Source organism: Camelina sativa, chromosome 17 (assembly GCF_000633955.1).
Source record: "Camelina sativa cultivar DH55 chromosome 17, Cs, whole genome shotgun sequence".
NCBI classification, from domain to species: Eukaryota; Viridiplantae; Streptophyta; class Magnoliopsida; order Brassicales; family Brassicaceae; genus Camelina; species Camelina sativa.
The window spans coordinates 16185798-16202369 of NC_025701.1; the positions used below are offsets into that span (position 1 = coordinate 16185798).

Consider the following 16572-nt stretch of genomic DNA (forward strand, 5'->3'; position numbering starts at 1 on the left):
TGCCGGGTGGGTGCAGAGAAGAAAATAATAGTTTGGGCCGAGTAATCCTATATAAATAAAAATCCATGGAACTCTCAACCAAACCCTAAGGATTTTTTTATTTCTCGGTCGCCCATGGATAAGAAGACGGGGAGAAGGATTTTTTTATTTCTCGGTCGCCCATGGATAAGAAGACGGGGAGCAGAAGAAAGGTGGTAGTCATGAATAAGGAGGAACTGCTTTTGTTCGTTGAAAAGAAGCGGAAGGAGGAATCCCGTAGGGACTCTCTTCTCCCCGAATCCGAATCCGATCTCGGGCTCTCCATTGACGAGACAGATAGCAACAAAGTAGTAACCATGATGAGTAAGGAGGATTGCTATCTCGCCGCCAAGGAACTTATTTTGACGATTGTTGCTTCTTACGATAATATGTTGGCCGAGCAGGATTCGGCCGTGAGTATTTAACCCTTGGGCTCCCTTACTGATCTCGACGCTAATTGTTTTTATTTTTATTTTATACTGAGAGATTATAATTAATAATAATGCAACGTTTTACAATTCTCACGAATCTCAACAGTTTTGCTTCTTGACGTGTTTGTTCTGTAAATTTATTCAAGAACTTGTCATTGATCTTACATTGATCTTCCTTCTGAGGCTTCAGAGATAATCGAGAACAGTCGTCCAGTATCTGGCTGGCCTTCAAGAGGATCCATTGAGTTTGAAGACGTTCACCTGCGTTACAGACCCGGGCTTCCTTCAGTATTGCATGGACTGTCATTTTTTGTTTCTCCAGGTGAGAAAGTAGGAGTGGTAGGAAGAACTGGTGCAGGAAAATCTTCCATGCTGAATGCATTATTTCGGATCGTGGAAATAGAAAAGGGAAGAATTATGATTGATGACAGTGATGTGGCTAAGTTCGGACTGACAGATTTACGCAGGGTCCTAAGTATCATACCACAATCACCAGTTCTTTTCTCAGGTTCGTGTTTAATTTAAGACAACATTGTAACTTGTAAGTATATATTCATGCATTCTGTTATTCATTATGAGAATCATTTCTTTATTTTAGGGACGGTGAGATTCCTTTTGGTCTAGATGCAGAGGTGAAGTTTACCTTAAGTGGCATACATTAGGTAGAAGAGTGTTTTGACTTGTTATAAGATTGTTGATGAAACTGTTCTGTAAAGGTCTCTGAGGGAGGTGAGAATTTCAGCGTGGGGCAAAGGCAACTGCTAAGTCTAGCACGTGCATTGCTAAGAAGATCTAAGATCCTTGTTCTCGATGAAGCAACTGCATCTGTTGATGTCAGAACAGATTCTCTGATACAGAGGACCATCCGTGAGGAGTTCAAGTCTTGCACAATGCTTGTTATCGCTCACAGATTGAATACCATCGTCGACTGTGACAAAATCCTTGTGCTTAGTTCTGGTCAGGTAATGCCAGAATTACTATTCGTGGAACTCACTTAATTATTATATCTATCTTCTCATCAGATATGGATTCGTTACATAATAAAAACTATGGGAAATGTCAATTTTTTTTTTAGGTTTTGGAGTATGATAGTCCACAAGAATTGCTATCAAGAGATACAAGTGCCTTCATTAGGATGGTTCAAAGCACCGGACCAGCAAATGCTCAGTACCTTTGCAACTTGGTCTTTGAAAAGAGAGGGACTGGAATGAGTCTAGGTGGAATAGAATTGGTCACCAGCCTTCCAAAATGAGTATATAAGTTCGGTTTGCAACAAACGACAATGGAAGTTGCAGTAGTGACTTTTCATGATGATGGAATACGCATCATTATCATATACGAGAGTGTCAAAATTAGAAGGAGATAGTCTTAATGTTGAATAATTTAGAGATAAACCTAAACGATGTGCTGACATGGACAATACGCCTTTTAATACTCTTGTGTACATATGATCTTCTTGACAGTTGAAAATTTGGCCAACAACTTTTGGGCAGATGCTGACTTTTTCAAATGTTCCTTAGGGGTTTTGGTATGAGGGCTGGAGATTGGGGACATTTAGAAGCATATGGACCCTATGTTCCTAGCATAGCATGATGATACATGAGAGCTTCTAATGAAGTATCGTTACATGTGTTCATATGTACAAAAACTACATAAAACTATTAGACTAATATACAAGGGACACAAAAGCTAAATATATTAGACTAATATAAACTTCAAAAATAATGATAAATGAAATAATAACAAATATAAATTAAATTAGAAGAAGATGTTTGTAAAACGTCTCATTATGTTATTGCAGAGAAGAGATCATCGGCAAAGCTCCGATCGGAACAAATCACTAAGCAGAAAAGGGTAAAGCTTTCTACTTCCCCCTCGAATCATCTCTCTTTCTCTCCCTTCCTTTTCTCTGTGTAGTAAGTGTTTTTGTTTGGTCAACTATTTGGGTCTGCTAAATGGACTTTCATAAAGTTTTTAGCTTTTTGGAAAAATGAGTTCGATGCTTTTTAAAAAAAACTCTCAGACTACGTTGACTCAGTTGTCAAGCATATATGCTTCTTTGTTAGCTAAGATTGGTTGCCTTGGTGAAAGTATTAAGCAATATGCCCGTTTGTTTTTTCCCAGTTTGAGTATTCATTCAAGTTTTGATTGCAAAAAATAGAAAAGAAGAAGATGGGTTTTGATGAGGCCTTGAACTGGTACTGCAAGCCAATCGCAAAAGGATTTTGGGAGAAAGCACCGGATGGTGCGTTTGGTGCCTACACGCCGTGTGCTATTGACTCGTTAGTGATGATTGCTTCTCACCTAGTGCTACTGAGTCTTTGTTTCTACCGGATATGGATCACCTTGGACAATGCCAAAGCAGCTCAGGTTTATGTTTTGAGGAACATGTACTACCATTGTGTGCTGGGAATTTTGGCTTGTTACTGTTTCATTGAGCCTGTTCTGAGATTGGTCATGGGGATTTCTCTTTATGACGTGGGTGGAGAGACTGATCTTCCTCCCTTTGAGGTGACTTCAAAAAAGTAACTCTGATTCTTAATCATATGAGAGACTAAGTTTATATGCTTCTTTTCTAAATTCTGAAATCAAAGTATGAATCTGGTGTTATTCAATGGCAGTTTGCATCCTTAATGGTTGAGGCATTCGCTTGGTTCTCCATGCTTGTTTTGATTGGACTCGAAACCAAACAATACGTCAAAGAGTTTCGATGGTATGTTAGATTTGGTGTTGTTTATGTTTTGGTTGCTGATACTGTCCTGCTGGACCTTGTGTTGCCTCTCAAGAACTCAATTGATAGGTTAGTTACTGCATATTTCATATTAAGGAACTCAATTCGGTGATTTGAACTTATAAAGTTTTGGGTATTGATAGCTGTCGCATTAAACGTTCCTCTATTTGCCCTTACAGAACTGCTCTATATCTCTTTATCAGTTCAACATGTTGCCAGGTAACATGATCCTTATGTAGAAGCTTGCAGTTCATTGTTTTCAGAACAAAGCTTCAGACTTTCATTTGTTGTCTGTTTGCAGGCTCTCTTTGGAGCTCTTCTCCTTGTTTACATTCCTGAACTGGATCCTTATCCAAGTTACCATATTCTAAACAATGAACCGTTAGAGAATGTTGAATATGATGCACTTCCTGGGGGAGAGCACATATGTCCAGAGCGATATGCCAGCATATTATCCGGTAGGTAGCCCTTGAATTGATAATCGAATGCCCACTCTATTAGCAAGCGATTCATGTTAGGCAAATGTATATAATAGCCATGGTTTTCTTTTGTTCTACTAATTTGGATTTCTTGTTTACTTTTGACAAAGCAAAGGAATATACTTTAGCTGGATGACGCCGCTTCTGCAGTTAGGCTACAGAAAGCCTATAACCGAGAAGGATGTTTGGCAATTAGACAAATGGGACCAAACGGAAACTCTGATAAAAAGGTATAGAAGTAGTGCTGCTTTGCTTCTGCCTTCTATAGTATTACTTCTTATATATTTATGTTAAATGTTTCGTTTGGAATCAAGTAGCATTCTTATTTTGACAGATTCCAAAGGTGCTGGACTGAAGAATCACGGAGACCTAAGCCACGGCTACTCCGAGCACTAAATAGTAGCCTTGGTCGAAGGTAAAAGCTGATGATTTCATTAAAAACCGTCTATTCCACTGGATACTTTTGCTTAAAAGTGACACATCATAGATACTGGCACTAATTTTTTCTTTCCCATTTTTGTAGATTCTGGTTGGGTGGTATTTTCAAGGTAAAGATCATCTTGTTTACATTCTGTGCTCTTCAAATCATGGTTTCTTAAACTTGTGTTCTTGTCTCTCGGTTGGTTACTTAAAATAGATCCTAAAAAATGCTCTTGACTTGATTCGTTATTATCTCGTGCATCATGTCTGACCTGCATCCGCAGTAATATTCAGTCATGTAATTGAAAACTCTCAAGCAATTAATAACAATACATGTGCTTTAGCGTGTTGTAGGTTGGGCATGATCTTTCTCAATTTGTTGGACCGGTTATACTGAGCCATCTACTGCAGGTAAGCTTTCTTTCTGACCCATGATTTATGTTTCTTACGTACTCAATGGTCACTACACATCTTTTCCGAGGTTTTACATCTACATTATAGCTTTTTTCAAATTGAGAAAGCAACGTAGCAGCCACATATTTCTCATACATGAGTGATGAGCTATATTTAAATCACTCTGCAGATTTCCCTGATTCTTATCTCACATTTTAAAATTTATGAAACATTTTGTTGCCTCTATATCAGGGATCTCTCTGAGCTTTACTCCCAGACAATATTTATTGATCTAACTTATACAACAAATCTTTGATCGATTTATGTAGTCAATGCTAGAAGGTGATCCAGCTTGGGTTGGCTATGTCTATGCTTTCTCAATTTTCGTTGGTGTGGTATGTATCACAAAATTCGTCTCTGATCTCTAAAATACTATTGGAGTGTTGTTTTTCTTGTTGGAACTTCTGTAAAGCTATTCTTTTTCGATTTTGTTTCAGACACTTGGAGTGCTCTGTCAATCTCAGTACTTTCAACATGTTGGGCGAGTAGGATTTCGGTTAAGGTCAACTTTGGTAAAACTTGTGAAACATCCATTTCTCTCCGACTTCTATGATCACTTTCGTCATGTTGTGTCTCCAACTAATTATGCTCATTTTCCCTTGTAGGTTGCAGCTATATTCCACAAATCAATAAGACTAACTCATGAAGCTCGCAAGAATTTTGCATCTGGGAAGATCACAAACATGATCACGACTGATGCTAATGCACTGCAGGTATAATTAGGTTTAGTTAAAATTTCCATCTTCTTTCTCAGTTTGTTCCATACTCTCTACCTTTGCACAACTATGGATTTGTAGTTGCTAACATAGTCTCTTGAGTTTTAAGCTATTAGCAGAACAGCTCCATGGTTTATGGTCAGCTCCCTTTCGCATCATCGTGTCTATGATTCTTCTCTATCAACAACTAGGAGTTGCTTCAATTTTGGGCTCATTGATTCTGTTTCTTCTTATTCCTCTCCAGGTATTCAGCTTCGTTATGTGCTTTTAACTATTTTTCAATTCTACAAGTTGTGGTAATTGCATATGTTTACATACAAGTCTGCCTATTCTGTTTCTTGATAAATAGACTCTGATTGTAAGAAGAATGCGGGAACTGACTAAAGAAGGACTCCAGTGGACTGACAAAAGAGTCAGTATCATAAATGAGATTTTGGCATCCATGGATATTGTAAAGTATGATTGATATTCTTAATTACTTATCTTTCAGCTTTTATGAATGGTACATTCTTAAACCATTTATTCTACATATAATATATTGTCTTGGCATTCTCCAACTTTGTTAGATGTTATGCATGGGAGAAGAGCTTCGAGCCTCGAATTCAAGGAATTAGAAATGAAGAGCTCTCATGGTTTCGTAAAGCACAGTTACTATCAGCAGTATGACTCCTTATCTTTGATTTTTTAATGCCTGACATTTTGAGGGAAACCTTTAATCTCATGGTTTAATCCTGTTTGCCCTTAGTTCCATATATTAACTTAGACCTTAAATAAGGATAAACTAATTTTGCTTAAATGCAAAACCTGAGGAAAAGTTTTAACAATTCACGCTTAACATTTCTTCCCTATAAACGTTTTTCCTCTGCCAGTTCAATAGTTTTATACTAAACAGCATACCAGTAGTTGTGACCGTGGTTTCATTTGGGGTTTTCGTTCTGCTTGGAGGAGATTTGACACCAGCAAGGGCATTTACATCTCTTTCTCTATTCGCAGTGCTAAGATCTCCTCTCAACATGCTACCAAATCTTATAAGTCAGGTTATTTTAACAGTAATCTGTTATCCCCTCCTCAGTTATATTTGGTCTCTCATTTGCCAATAGATTCATATTTAGTTATCTTCTGTTTGCTATTTCTCGACTTAGGCTGTTAACGCAAATGTTTCACTGCAACGCATTGAGGAACTACTTTTAAGTGAAGAGAGAATTCTAGCACAAAACCCACCTCTTCAACCAGGAGCTCCAGTCATTACAATTAGAAATGGATATTTTTCATGGGATTCAAAGGTTAATCCTAAAAAGAAGCAATATTAGCTTCTATGATGCACTATTTATAACTTTCTGCAATATTCACTGTGTTTTGCTCGAAATTTCCCAGACAACCAAGCCCACATTATCCAATATCAATTTGGAAATACCAGTGGGCAGCTTGATTGCCATTGTAGGTGGAACTGGAGAAGGTAAGACATCACTTATTTCGGCAATGCTGGGGGAGTTATCTCATGCTGAAACCTCAAGTGTTGTTATTAGAGGCTCCGTAGCTTATGTTCCTCAAGTTTCCTGGATCTTCAATGCCACTGTGAGTCCTTTTTACTTCTCGCTTGCTCTGGAAACCTAAAATTTTGGTAGCTTTATTTTCATTTGGTTAATTAGTTATGCAAGAAGTTCCCCAATACAAGTGTCTATGTATTGCAGGTGCGTGAAAACATTTTATTTGGGTCAGATTTTGAGTCTGAGAGATATAGGAGGGCTATTGATGTGACTGCCTTACAACACGATCTTGATTTGCTTCCAGTTAAGTGGAATGACAGGCTTACACAAGTTAATAACATATAATTTGATATGACACTACTTAGTAACTCACTTCCTGAATCTTGCTTATTTAGGGCGGTGATCTTACTGAGATTGGAGAACGTGGGGTGAATATTAGTGGAGGACAAAAGCAGAGAGTTTCAATGGCTAGGGCAGTCTACTCAAATTCAGATGTTTACATATTCGATGATCCCTTGAGTGCTTTAGATGCTCATGTTGCTCACCAGGTTTTGTATAAATAATGAGTGTTCAGGCATTTGCATGATTAAATATTTCATTTCTCAGTAATCCTTTTTGGTACATCTAACGACAGGCTTCCCTGAATCATGTAACAGGTCTTTGATCGCTGCATGAAGGATGAGCTGAAGGGGAAGACGAGGGTTCTTGTCACAAATGAACTACATTTTCTTCCTTTGATGGATAGAATAATTTTAGTCTCCGAAGGAATGATTAAGGAGGAGGGAACCTTTGCAGAGCTGTTAAATAATGGGAGTTTGTTCCGGACACTAATGGAAAATGCTGGGAAAATGGATGCAACGCAAACGGGGACGAAAAAAGACGACAAAGGCTTGAAGCCGGATCCTACTATCACAATTGATGTGAATGAAGGAAATGTAGACCGGACCAAGCTAGGAAAACAGGGAAGATCCATTCTTGTAAAGCGAGAAGAGCGGGAAACTGGCATCATTAGTTGGGATGTTCTGATGAGGTACTTAGCTCAACATCTTTCTACGGCTAGAAATTTACCAGATATAGTCATTCCAAATGAAAAATACGGGCATTTGCTTTATATCTTTAGATGTACATTGCTTTATGTTTAATACAAACAAAATGGCTAAGGTACTTTCAAAATTTTCAGGTATAAAAAGGCAGTAGGCGGCGTATGGGTAGTTATGATTCTTTTTGCATGCTATTTAACAACTGAAGTTCTCCGAGTTTTAAGTAGCACGTGGTTAAGTATTTGGACTGATCAAATCACGTCAAAGAGTCATAGTCCCGGTTTCTACATTGTCGTATATGCTCTTCTCGGATTTGGTCAGGTTTGTGTTCGTAAAAGACTGAGATCTGTAACTCTGACATATTACACGAAGTTGACGATTATAATGGTCATTTTTTCAGGTGGCTGTCACTTTTACCAATTCTTTTTGGCTGATGACATCAAGTTTACATGCCGCCAAAAGACTCCATGACGCGATGCTGAATTCTATCCTAAGAGCTCCTATGCTCTTCTTCGAAACAAACCCAACTGGACGTGTAATAAACAGATTTTCTAAGGATATTGGTGATATAGATAGAAACGTGGCCAACCTGATGAATATGTTCATGAACCAGCTGTGGCAACTCCTCTCGACATTTGCACTCATAGGTACCGTCAGTACAATTTCATTGTGGGCAATAATGCCACTCCTAATACTGTTTTATGCAACATATATCTACTATCAGGTAATTTTCTATTTCATGTCAGTGTGTGCTTCTCTTTGATTGTTCTATGCATCAAACTTATGCAGAATTCATATTAAACTGTATTGGAATCAATATTACTTTTGTAAATTGTAGAGCACATCCCGCGAAGTTAGACGTTTGGATTCTGTTACTAGATCACCTATTTATGCACAATTTGGAGAAGCTTTGAATGGTTTGCCAAGCATCCGAGCCTACAAAGCCTATGAGCGGATGGCCAAGATTAATGGAAAATCCATGGACAACAACATAAGGTTCACTCTTGCAAATACTAGCTCAAACCGTTGGCTCACTATAAGATCAGAGACTCTTGGGGGTGTCATGATTTGGTTAACTGCAACTTTTGCGGTTTTGCGATATGGGAATGTAGAGAACCAAGCTGTTTTTGCATCTACGATGGGGCTCCTTCTTAGTTACACTCTGAATATCACTACTCTGTTAAGTGGTGTTCTAAGGCAAGCTAGCAAGGCAGAGAACAGCTTAAATTCTGTTGAGCGTGTTGGCAACTACATTGATCTTCCTTCTGAGGCTTCAGATATAATCGAGAATAATCGTCCAATATCTGGATGGCCTTCAAGAGGATCAATTAAATTTGAAGACGTTCACCTTCGTTATAGACCCGGGCTTCCTCCAGTATTGCATGGACTGACCTTTTCTGTTTCTCCCACTGAGAAAGTAGGAGTGGTGGGAAGAACTGGGGCAGGGAAGTCTTCCATGCTGAATGCATTATATCGGATTGTGGAATTGGAAAAGGGAAGAATCATAATTGATGATTATGATGTGGCAAAGTTTGGACTGACAGATTTGCGCAGGGCCCTAAGTATCATACCCCAGTCACCAGTTCTTTTCTCAGGTTCGTGTGTGTAATTTTAAGATGATATTGTAAGTATGATCCTGCTTTCTGAGAAACAATTCTTCTTGTTAGGGACGGTGAGATTCAATATCGATCCATTTAGTGAGCATAATGATGCTGAACTCTGGGAGGCTCTACAAAGGGCCCATATAAAAGATGTCATCAACAGGAATCCTTTTGGTCTAGATGCAGAGGTGAAGTTTACCTTAAGTGGCATACATTAGGTAGAAGAGTGTTTTGACTTGTTATAAGATTGTTGATGAAACTGTTCTGTAAAGGTCTCTGAGGGAGGTGAGAACTTCAGCGTGGGGCAAAGGCAACTGCTAAGTCTAGCGCGTGCATTGTTAAGAAGATCTAAGATCCTTGTTCTCGATGAAGCAACTGCATCTGTTGATGTCAGAACAGATTCTCTGATACAGAGGACCATCCGTGAAGAATTTAAGTCTTGCACAATGCTTGTTATCGCTCACAGATTGAATACCATCATCGACTGCGACAAGATCCTTGTGCTTAGTTCTGGTCAGGTAAGTCCAGGATTATTGTTCCTAGAACTCACTCACTCAAGAGGATTTCTATTGCCGAGTAGCAACATCCTTATGTGACTTACATTGAGCTATGCCAAATTTTGTTAGGTTTTGGAGTATGATAGTCCCCAAGAATTGCTATCAAGAGATACAAGTGCCTTCTTTAAGATGGTTCATAGCACTGGACCAGAAAATGCTCAGTACCTTGCCAACATGGTCTTTGAAAGGAGAGGGAATGGAATGAGTCATGGTAGATAAAAATGGTCACCCGCCCTTCCAAGAATGAGTTTATAAGTTTGCATTATGATTGGAGTTTCATCACTACCATTTACCAGAGTCCCAACGTTACAAGGGGATATAGCCTTATGCTGAACAATTGAAGGTGAACCGAGAAATCGGCAGTCACTCATGAACAATAAGCGTTATAGCACTCTTGTGTACATATGATCAGAATCTCCTTGGCAGTTGAAATGGCTAAAATTTTATTGATATTTCAAATGTTATTTTGTTCTTATGTGATTTTTTTTTTCTGGTTTGTAGAACAGCGTAATAACCTGCTGACAATCACACAAGAGCTTCTAATAAAGTATCTTCACTTCATCTGTTCATATGTTACAAAGAGAAGACTTCATTATACTAGATTACTATCTACAAATGTGTCATATAGTGATATAAGGCATCATTAACAACAATCCGTTGTAGTCTAGCTGGTCAGGATACTCGGCTCTCACCCGAGAGACCCGGGTTCGAGTCCCGGCAACGGAGATTTTTTTTTTCTCTTCCTCTTGAATATTCCACGTCGCAGGATTTGAGTTTTCTTTTTTTGTTTTTCTACCTTTTTGGTTGAAATCGCTAGCTAAAAATAAAATTAAAAGCTTGACGTAAAAAGCGTGACGCTTGCGAAAGCCGAGGCGTGTGGTGAGTTTTGTTACCCATGTGGCCTAAGGTTTCTCTCACGCCTTTGTCTAAAAGGCAAGCAAAATTATGCGACATCTATATTAATGATTTTGTTCGGACTTGTAAATTATTTCTCTCCTTTTTTTCACCTTTTTGTTTACAAAAAAGTGGAACGTGAGGTTAACTTATCATGTAGTTTACTTTTTTACATACACAATAGACTGAACTTGTAATAAACACCTTTGTCTTTTAACATTTACGCCAAAAAGAATTAGACACCCTCAAAATGAAATCACGATTTCACTTCTCCGTCTAGATAAGTTAAACTCGGTTTTTTCCATGGTAGACTAGGCTTTTCTAAAACAATTACAGTAACCTTGTTTTATAAGGACATATAAAGATAAGTAGTAGTATATGTACGTTACTCTGTTCTTAAACAAATAATTTGAAACAAAAATTGGAGTTGACTTGTGGCTATGGGGGTGAGTGTTGAGCATAAAAGCCAAGGGAGAACATAAACGCATTTAAAAGCAAAGGAGCTTTTATGTGTGGACAAGGAGCATAGAAAATGTAAACAAAAATTATTTTAAAAAGGCATTTAAAATTCAAGAATTCAAGAATCCTAAGATAAGAAATTGTAAGAATAAGGTTATACACTTCGCTGTTTAGGCCCGAATCATTGTTCACTATTGCATGCGTATTTATGGTTTTTTTTTGTTTACTTTAATTCTTTTTGTAGATTACTAGATAGACATGTTACATATACACTTATATAATAAGCATACGCAAATAAATTTACATGGAGTTTCATTTAATCTAGTATAAAATAATATATATACTTATATATATGTATATAGTGGTGAAAAAGATTAATTCTTTCAATTATTTGTAGGTGTTGTGCAATTTTTTTATTAAACGTGAATTTGATATGTTAAAAGAAACTAAAATAAAACTAGATTACTAACGTGTATGTATATTTGAAAGATATTAGAATACATTTTTAGATACACGTTTAATAATTATTTTTAAACCACTAGTTTCTAATTTTTAGACTTCTTACGTCTCTTTAAATCAGAAAATGTTATATATTTTCAATACACTTAGCATGCATAACAAATTTTTATGTAAATAATACTACACTCGAATTAATTTGATATGAGTGAAACATTTACCACGACTAATAATAACATATACCTTTTATGAAAAACAGTTTGTTTATTAGAAAATCATGCGTTGAATTTTTCGGAATTAAAACAAGTTTGGTTATTATAATCGTTCTATGATTTGGTTATTATGCTACAATTATAGTACATACTTATCAATTAAGGGGATATTCATGAGTCAGTGCCCAACGCACATGTGTACAAAACCACATAACTTCCAAAATTCAAACAGTTTAGTTTTTACTTAACTTGCTATAGTACAAATTAAAGGTTGGGATAATCCTTAACAATAGTTTATTGAAGTCGTTGGTTCAGTTTATATTTTTATTATTTTTGTGGGAAGTTGAGAAGTACAAAAGTTAACCAAAGAGAAGTCAAAGTTCACGTGGCTAAGCTGGTTATAGCTGCGTCAGCGTTGAAGTAAAAATACCTTCGTCGGACAACGAAGCTTCAACCACATGCTTAGATAGTATAGGTACGGACAAAATCCCATTCCATCACTAACAATAATAGAGGAATATTTTGCTATAAAATGTCTTTCGTGACTTCGCCAAGTTCGCATTATTGGGTTGGGTTTGGAACATACTACTATATTATATCATTCTCTCCCTATATAAAGTTTTTAACTATATATATGTACTGTATGTAGAGCGTCATGTTTAATTACAGTGGTAAAAAAGTGGTAGAATGAAATCCATAATAGTATTGATCAGCAAAGAGGACTCCTCATAGTTAGTAATACCGTTATCGCTTGCCTTGGGCATCAATGCGCAAGACTATTTAAAGCCACTTATGAATTTACACCAACTATATGCACTTCTTCGTGACTATGACAAGTCAGCGAATTGATTCATAATGGGGGTTGTATCTTCTAAAAATTGCAAAAGGAACATATATGGTTTTGATGTAAATTGATAACTATGAATTACTAATTCTAGGTTGTTGGGCAGCATAACATAAATAAATTTGAACTCCATTACTTCAAATTTGGATTTAAGTTTGTGTTTTTAACTTTGTATTGAATACTAGGAAACGTTAATATTTCGAACTGTAAATACAAATACAACATGCGAAAAATAATAATGGGTTGGATACACAAATCGTAATTTAGAAAGATTGACTCTGAAAATAAGATATCTATTCCTTGTGATATTTTTAGGAATAAAGTAGTCCATATATGTCATGATGGTATGTTTTAAAATATCTTTTTAATTTTCTTTTATTATTAATGAGTCTTTTATTGTAAAGTGATGTTGCATTAAATATGTCAACTTAATACTGTATTATTTATTAGTATAATGTACATGTGTGAAAATTTATAAAAATGACACTTACAAGAAAATGAAAAGTGTAACAAATATGAAAAACAAAATTTTAGGAGTAACTCTATTAATTAATTTAAATTAAATATAAATATTTTATAATCTTATAAAATTAACTTTTTAAAAGATAATATAAATATGATTCATATGGTTTATTTTGGAGGGATTAATTTTTGACAACAAAACAAAATATTATATATATGGTTAGGGTGATTTTTCATTGATCAACCATATCACAATTGGTGGCCGCCAACACATCAATTTGATAATTCAAAAAATCCATATTCTAATACGTAGAGAAGCGGTAGAAACCACAAAATTAATTTACTTTGTTAGCTAACCATAACAAATAGGTAACACATTTTTCTCATTTACCACACAATACACACAATTTTTGAGATTTTCTAACATATAAATCCGGTTGATAAAAACAAATAAAAAACTAGTAGATTTCATAACATTATTAACAATTCTTATAAATATATAAAAAGTACTAGCAAACTCAGAAAAGGAATAAAATTTGTATAACTTTATCATAACTTTATATAGTTATGGTGTGTAAGTAAGTAAATCTCTTTCAAAATAATTGATATGATACGGATTAGTGGAACAGGAACACACATCACATATATATAACCGCACTCGCACGCCAAAAGAAATTAGTGGGAAGGATTGGATTCTTTTCTTTGAGTAAAGATTAGGACAAAACTAAACACAACCACATTTAACTAGTACTAATTGAAAGCATAAGTAGTGTTTTGCTAATTTCAAGAATCCCAACACAATGAGTATGTTTGAAGATATTACACAAAGGACCCCACATGCGTGCATGTGTTCTTCTTCTTCATCTTATTAATCTCGAGATTTTCAAATCTCCATCCATCTCTTTCCTTTTTTTTTCCTTTTCACTTTCGATATGTAAAAAATTCTAAAGCAACCAANTTCTAAAGCAACCAATATAGAAATTATCAATTAACTCACTTTCTTTTTTCTCTTCTTACAAAAAAAAAAAGAAATTAATTTGATATAAATAATAATAAACAGGTTTGGGATATAATATGGTCCCCTTCTCTTCTTACAATGTATATTCTCTCTTGTATAAAGCTTACAAGAGCTTGGTAACTTCTGCTTAGCTGTTCTTGTCTAGCTGGGTTTTTTTTGGGGTTGTGCTCTTTTCTTTTCATTTTTTTGTCTTTTTCATTACTTTGTAGTTTGAATTTGGTGTTGCAGATAAGATTATTTGAGGGGGATTCTGGGTTTTTAGTGGTTTTGGCCAAGGGATCTGTTGTACATCTGTGGGATTTTAGGTTACTTTCTGGAAAAAAGAAAGAGAAACGTATTGTGAGCTTACTAAATGTAGAGTAAGGAGGAGGCAGCTCAAGTGTTTGTTAAAATGTCTAACTGAAATTTGATCTGTTTCTCGTTTCTGGGTATCAAAGGAAGTTTCTCTGTGCATTAGGGTTTTGATTTTGTTGGAGGGATTTCTTTTTTTTTTAGGGGTTTGAAGGCTTAACTCACTAGTTACTTTGGTGGGCTTGTTGAATTCTGGTGAGAGAAACAATGGCTTGCATGAAGCTGGGATCCAAATCTGATGCTTTCCAGAGACAAGGCCAGGCTTGGTATATTCACTTGATCTCTCTCTCTCTCTCTCTAATTTTATTTTGTATTTTGCTTCTTGTTTTCTCCTTTCAATTGAGCAGACTTGGTCTGAATTTGAGACCATGGTCTTTCTTTAAGGCAATCTCAGCGTTACCGAGTCAAAAAAGCTTATTCCTTTGTCTTCTTGGGTTTTGCTAATTGCAGGTTTTGCACAACTGGGCTTCCAAGTGATATTATCGTTGAAGTTGGAGAGATGTCTTTTCATCTCCACAAGGTACAATTTGCTTAACTTGAACACAACACTCTCGTCTTGAAACAGTTGCCTTAACCTGGAATAGTTATTGTCTTCTAGAATGTTATGCCTTTCTCCAGCATTGTAGAACTGTTATGTATTAAAGATCTGTTTGGTGGGTATGTATATTTTTCCTTTACAACATTGTGTCATATTAGTCTTTTGTTGATCAAAAAGATCAAAACTTTGGTTTTTAGCTCTTAATCTTCTTATATGACTAGTCCACCAATGCAATTTTGCTAGCTGTTCCACATCCTTGCTTATTTGCTGAACTTTCTTTTGGTTCCTTCACAACTCATTCAGTCTCTGTAGTTTTTTGGCAATGCCTCGTTTCCAACAATGAGAATTCTGACACTTATTGTAGAAACACGTATCTACTAAGCCCATCTTTGTGAAAGAATGATGTTACTTGCAATTTCTGACACCTTTTGTTTTAATCATTTTTTGCTATGTACAGTTTCCATTGCTCTCTAGAAGTGGAGTCATGGAAAGAAGGATTGCAGAGGCGTCAAAAGAAGGGGATGATAAATGTCTCATTGAAATTTCTGATCTTCCTGGCGGAGACAAAACGTTTGAACTAGTTGCCAAGTTCTGCTACGGTGTGAAGCTCGAACTCACTGCCTCTAACGTTGTATATCTCAGATGTGCTGCTGAGCATCTCGAGATGACGGAAGAGTATGGGGAAGGAAATCTTATTTCTCAAACTGAAACTTTTTTCAATCAAGTAGTTCTCAAAAGCTGGAAAGATTCAATAAAGGCGCTTCATAGCTGCGATGAAGTCCTCGAGTATGCTGATGAATTGAATATTACCAAGAAATGTATCGAGTCACTAGCAATGAGAGCATCGACAGACCCAAACTTGTTTGGATGGCCTGTTGTGGAGCATGGTGGGCCAATGCAGAGTCCAGGTGGCAGTGTTTTATGGAATGGGATAAGCACCGGGGCCAGACCTAAACATACTAGTTCAGATTGGTGGTACGAGGATGCATCGATGCTTAGCTTTCCTCTTTTCAAGAGACTTATCACAGTCATGGATTCCCGAGGCATAAGAGAAGATATCATTGCCGGTTCCTTAACCTATTACACAAGAAAATATTTGCCTGGCTTAAAAAGGCGACGCGGTGGAGCTGAATCTAGTGGTCGATTCAGTACTCCTTTGGCCTCAGGAACTGTACTCTCCGAGGAAGAGCAGAAGAACTTGCTTGAAGAGATCCAGGAGCTTCTCCGTATGCAAAAAGGTTTAGTTCCAACCAAATTTTTCGTGGACATGCTTCGAATTGCTAAGATTTTGAAAGCTAGTCCGGATTGCATAGCAAATTTGGAGAAAAGGATAGGTATGCAGCTTGACCAAGCTGCGTTGGAAGATCTTGTAATGCCTAGCTTTTCTCATACTATGGAGACTCTA

At 36.6% G+C, this 16572-nt stretch overlaps 3 protein-coding genes and 1 non-coding gene across 5 annotated transcripts in view; all 4 read left to right on the top strand.

The window, feature by feature from the left end:
- On the top strand, positions 162 to 1783 carry LOC104757385 (ABC transporter C family member 11-like). Its single transcript, XM_019238934.1, has 6 exons — positions 162 to 435; positions 640 to 788; positions 917 to 957; positions 1048 to 1081; positions 1166 to 1411; positions 1525 to 1783. Exons 1-6 carry the CDS (start codon positions 162 to 164, stop codon positions 1699 to 1701), a joined length of 921 nt encoding a protein of 306 aa, XP_019094479.1. The 3' UTR covers positions 1702 to 1783.
- LOC104757384 (ABC transporter C family member 11-like) lies at positions 2177 to 10429 on the top strand. Of its 2 annotated transcripts, XM_010480124.2 has the most exons (27): positions 2177 to 2303; positions 2574 to 2960; positions 3071 to 3249; positions 3360 to 3399; positions 3482 to 3638; positions 3775 to 3889; positions 3994 to 4074; positions 4183 to 4207; positions 4434 to 4490; positions 4802 to 4867; positions 4970 to 5044; positions 5138 to 5245; positions 5358 to 5492; positions 5598 to 5704; positions 5815 to 5908; positions 6118 to 6285; positions 6391 to 6531; positions 6623 to 6823; positions 6940 to 7038; positions 7131 to 7283; positions 7392 to 7765; positions 7916 to 8096; positions 8176 to 8499; positions 8614 to 9370; positions 9443 to 9564; positions 9649 to 9894; positions 10003 to 10429. In XM_010480124.2, the coding sequence occupies exons 2-27, from the start codon at positions 2622 to 2624 to the stop codon at positions 10150 to 10152; spliced, it is 4494 nt and encodes a 1497-aa protein (XP_010478426.1). In that variant the 5' UTR covers positions 2177 to 2303; positions 2574 to 2621; the 3' UTR covers positions 10153 to 10429. The 2 variants fall into 2 exon arrangements, with proteins under 2 accessions (XP_010478426.1, XP_010478427.1); XM_010480125.2 differs by lacking the exon at positions 2177 to 2303 and having other exon boundaries at positions 2888 to 2974; positions 3770 to 3889.
- Positions 10587 to 10659, top strand: TRNAE-CUC. The gene has a single exon. It is a non-coding gene; the product is annotated as a tRNA-Glu (tRNA).
- The window catches only part of LOC104757383 (BTB/POZ domain-containing protein At1g30440), a gene marked incomplete in the record, with an annotated part of 4288 nt that continues 1963 nt past the window's right edge, over positions 14248 to 16572 (top strand). The window contains 3 exon segments of the mRNA XM_019239087.1: positions 14248 to 14895; positions 15080 to 15149; positions 15625 to 16572. Of these exon segments, the coding sequence (XP_019094632.1) occupies positions 14837 to 14895; positions 15080 to 15149; positions 15625 to 16572 (1077 nt within the window).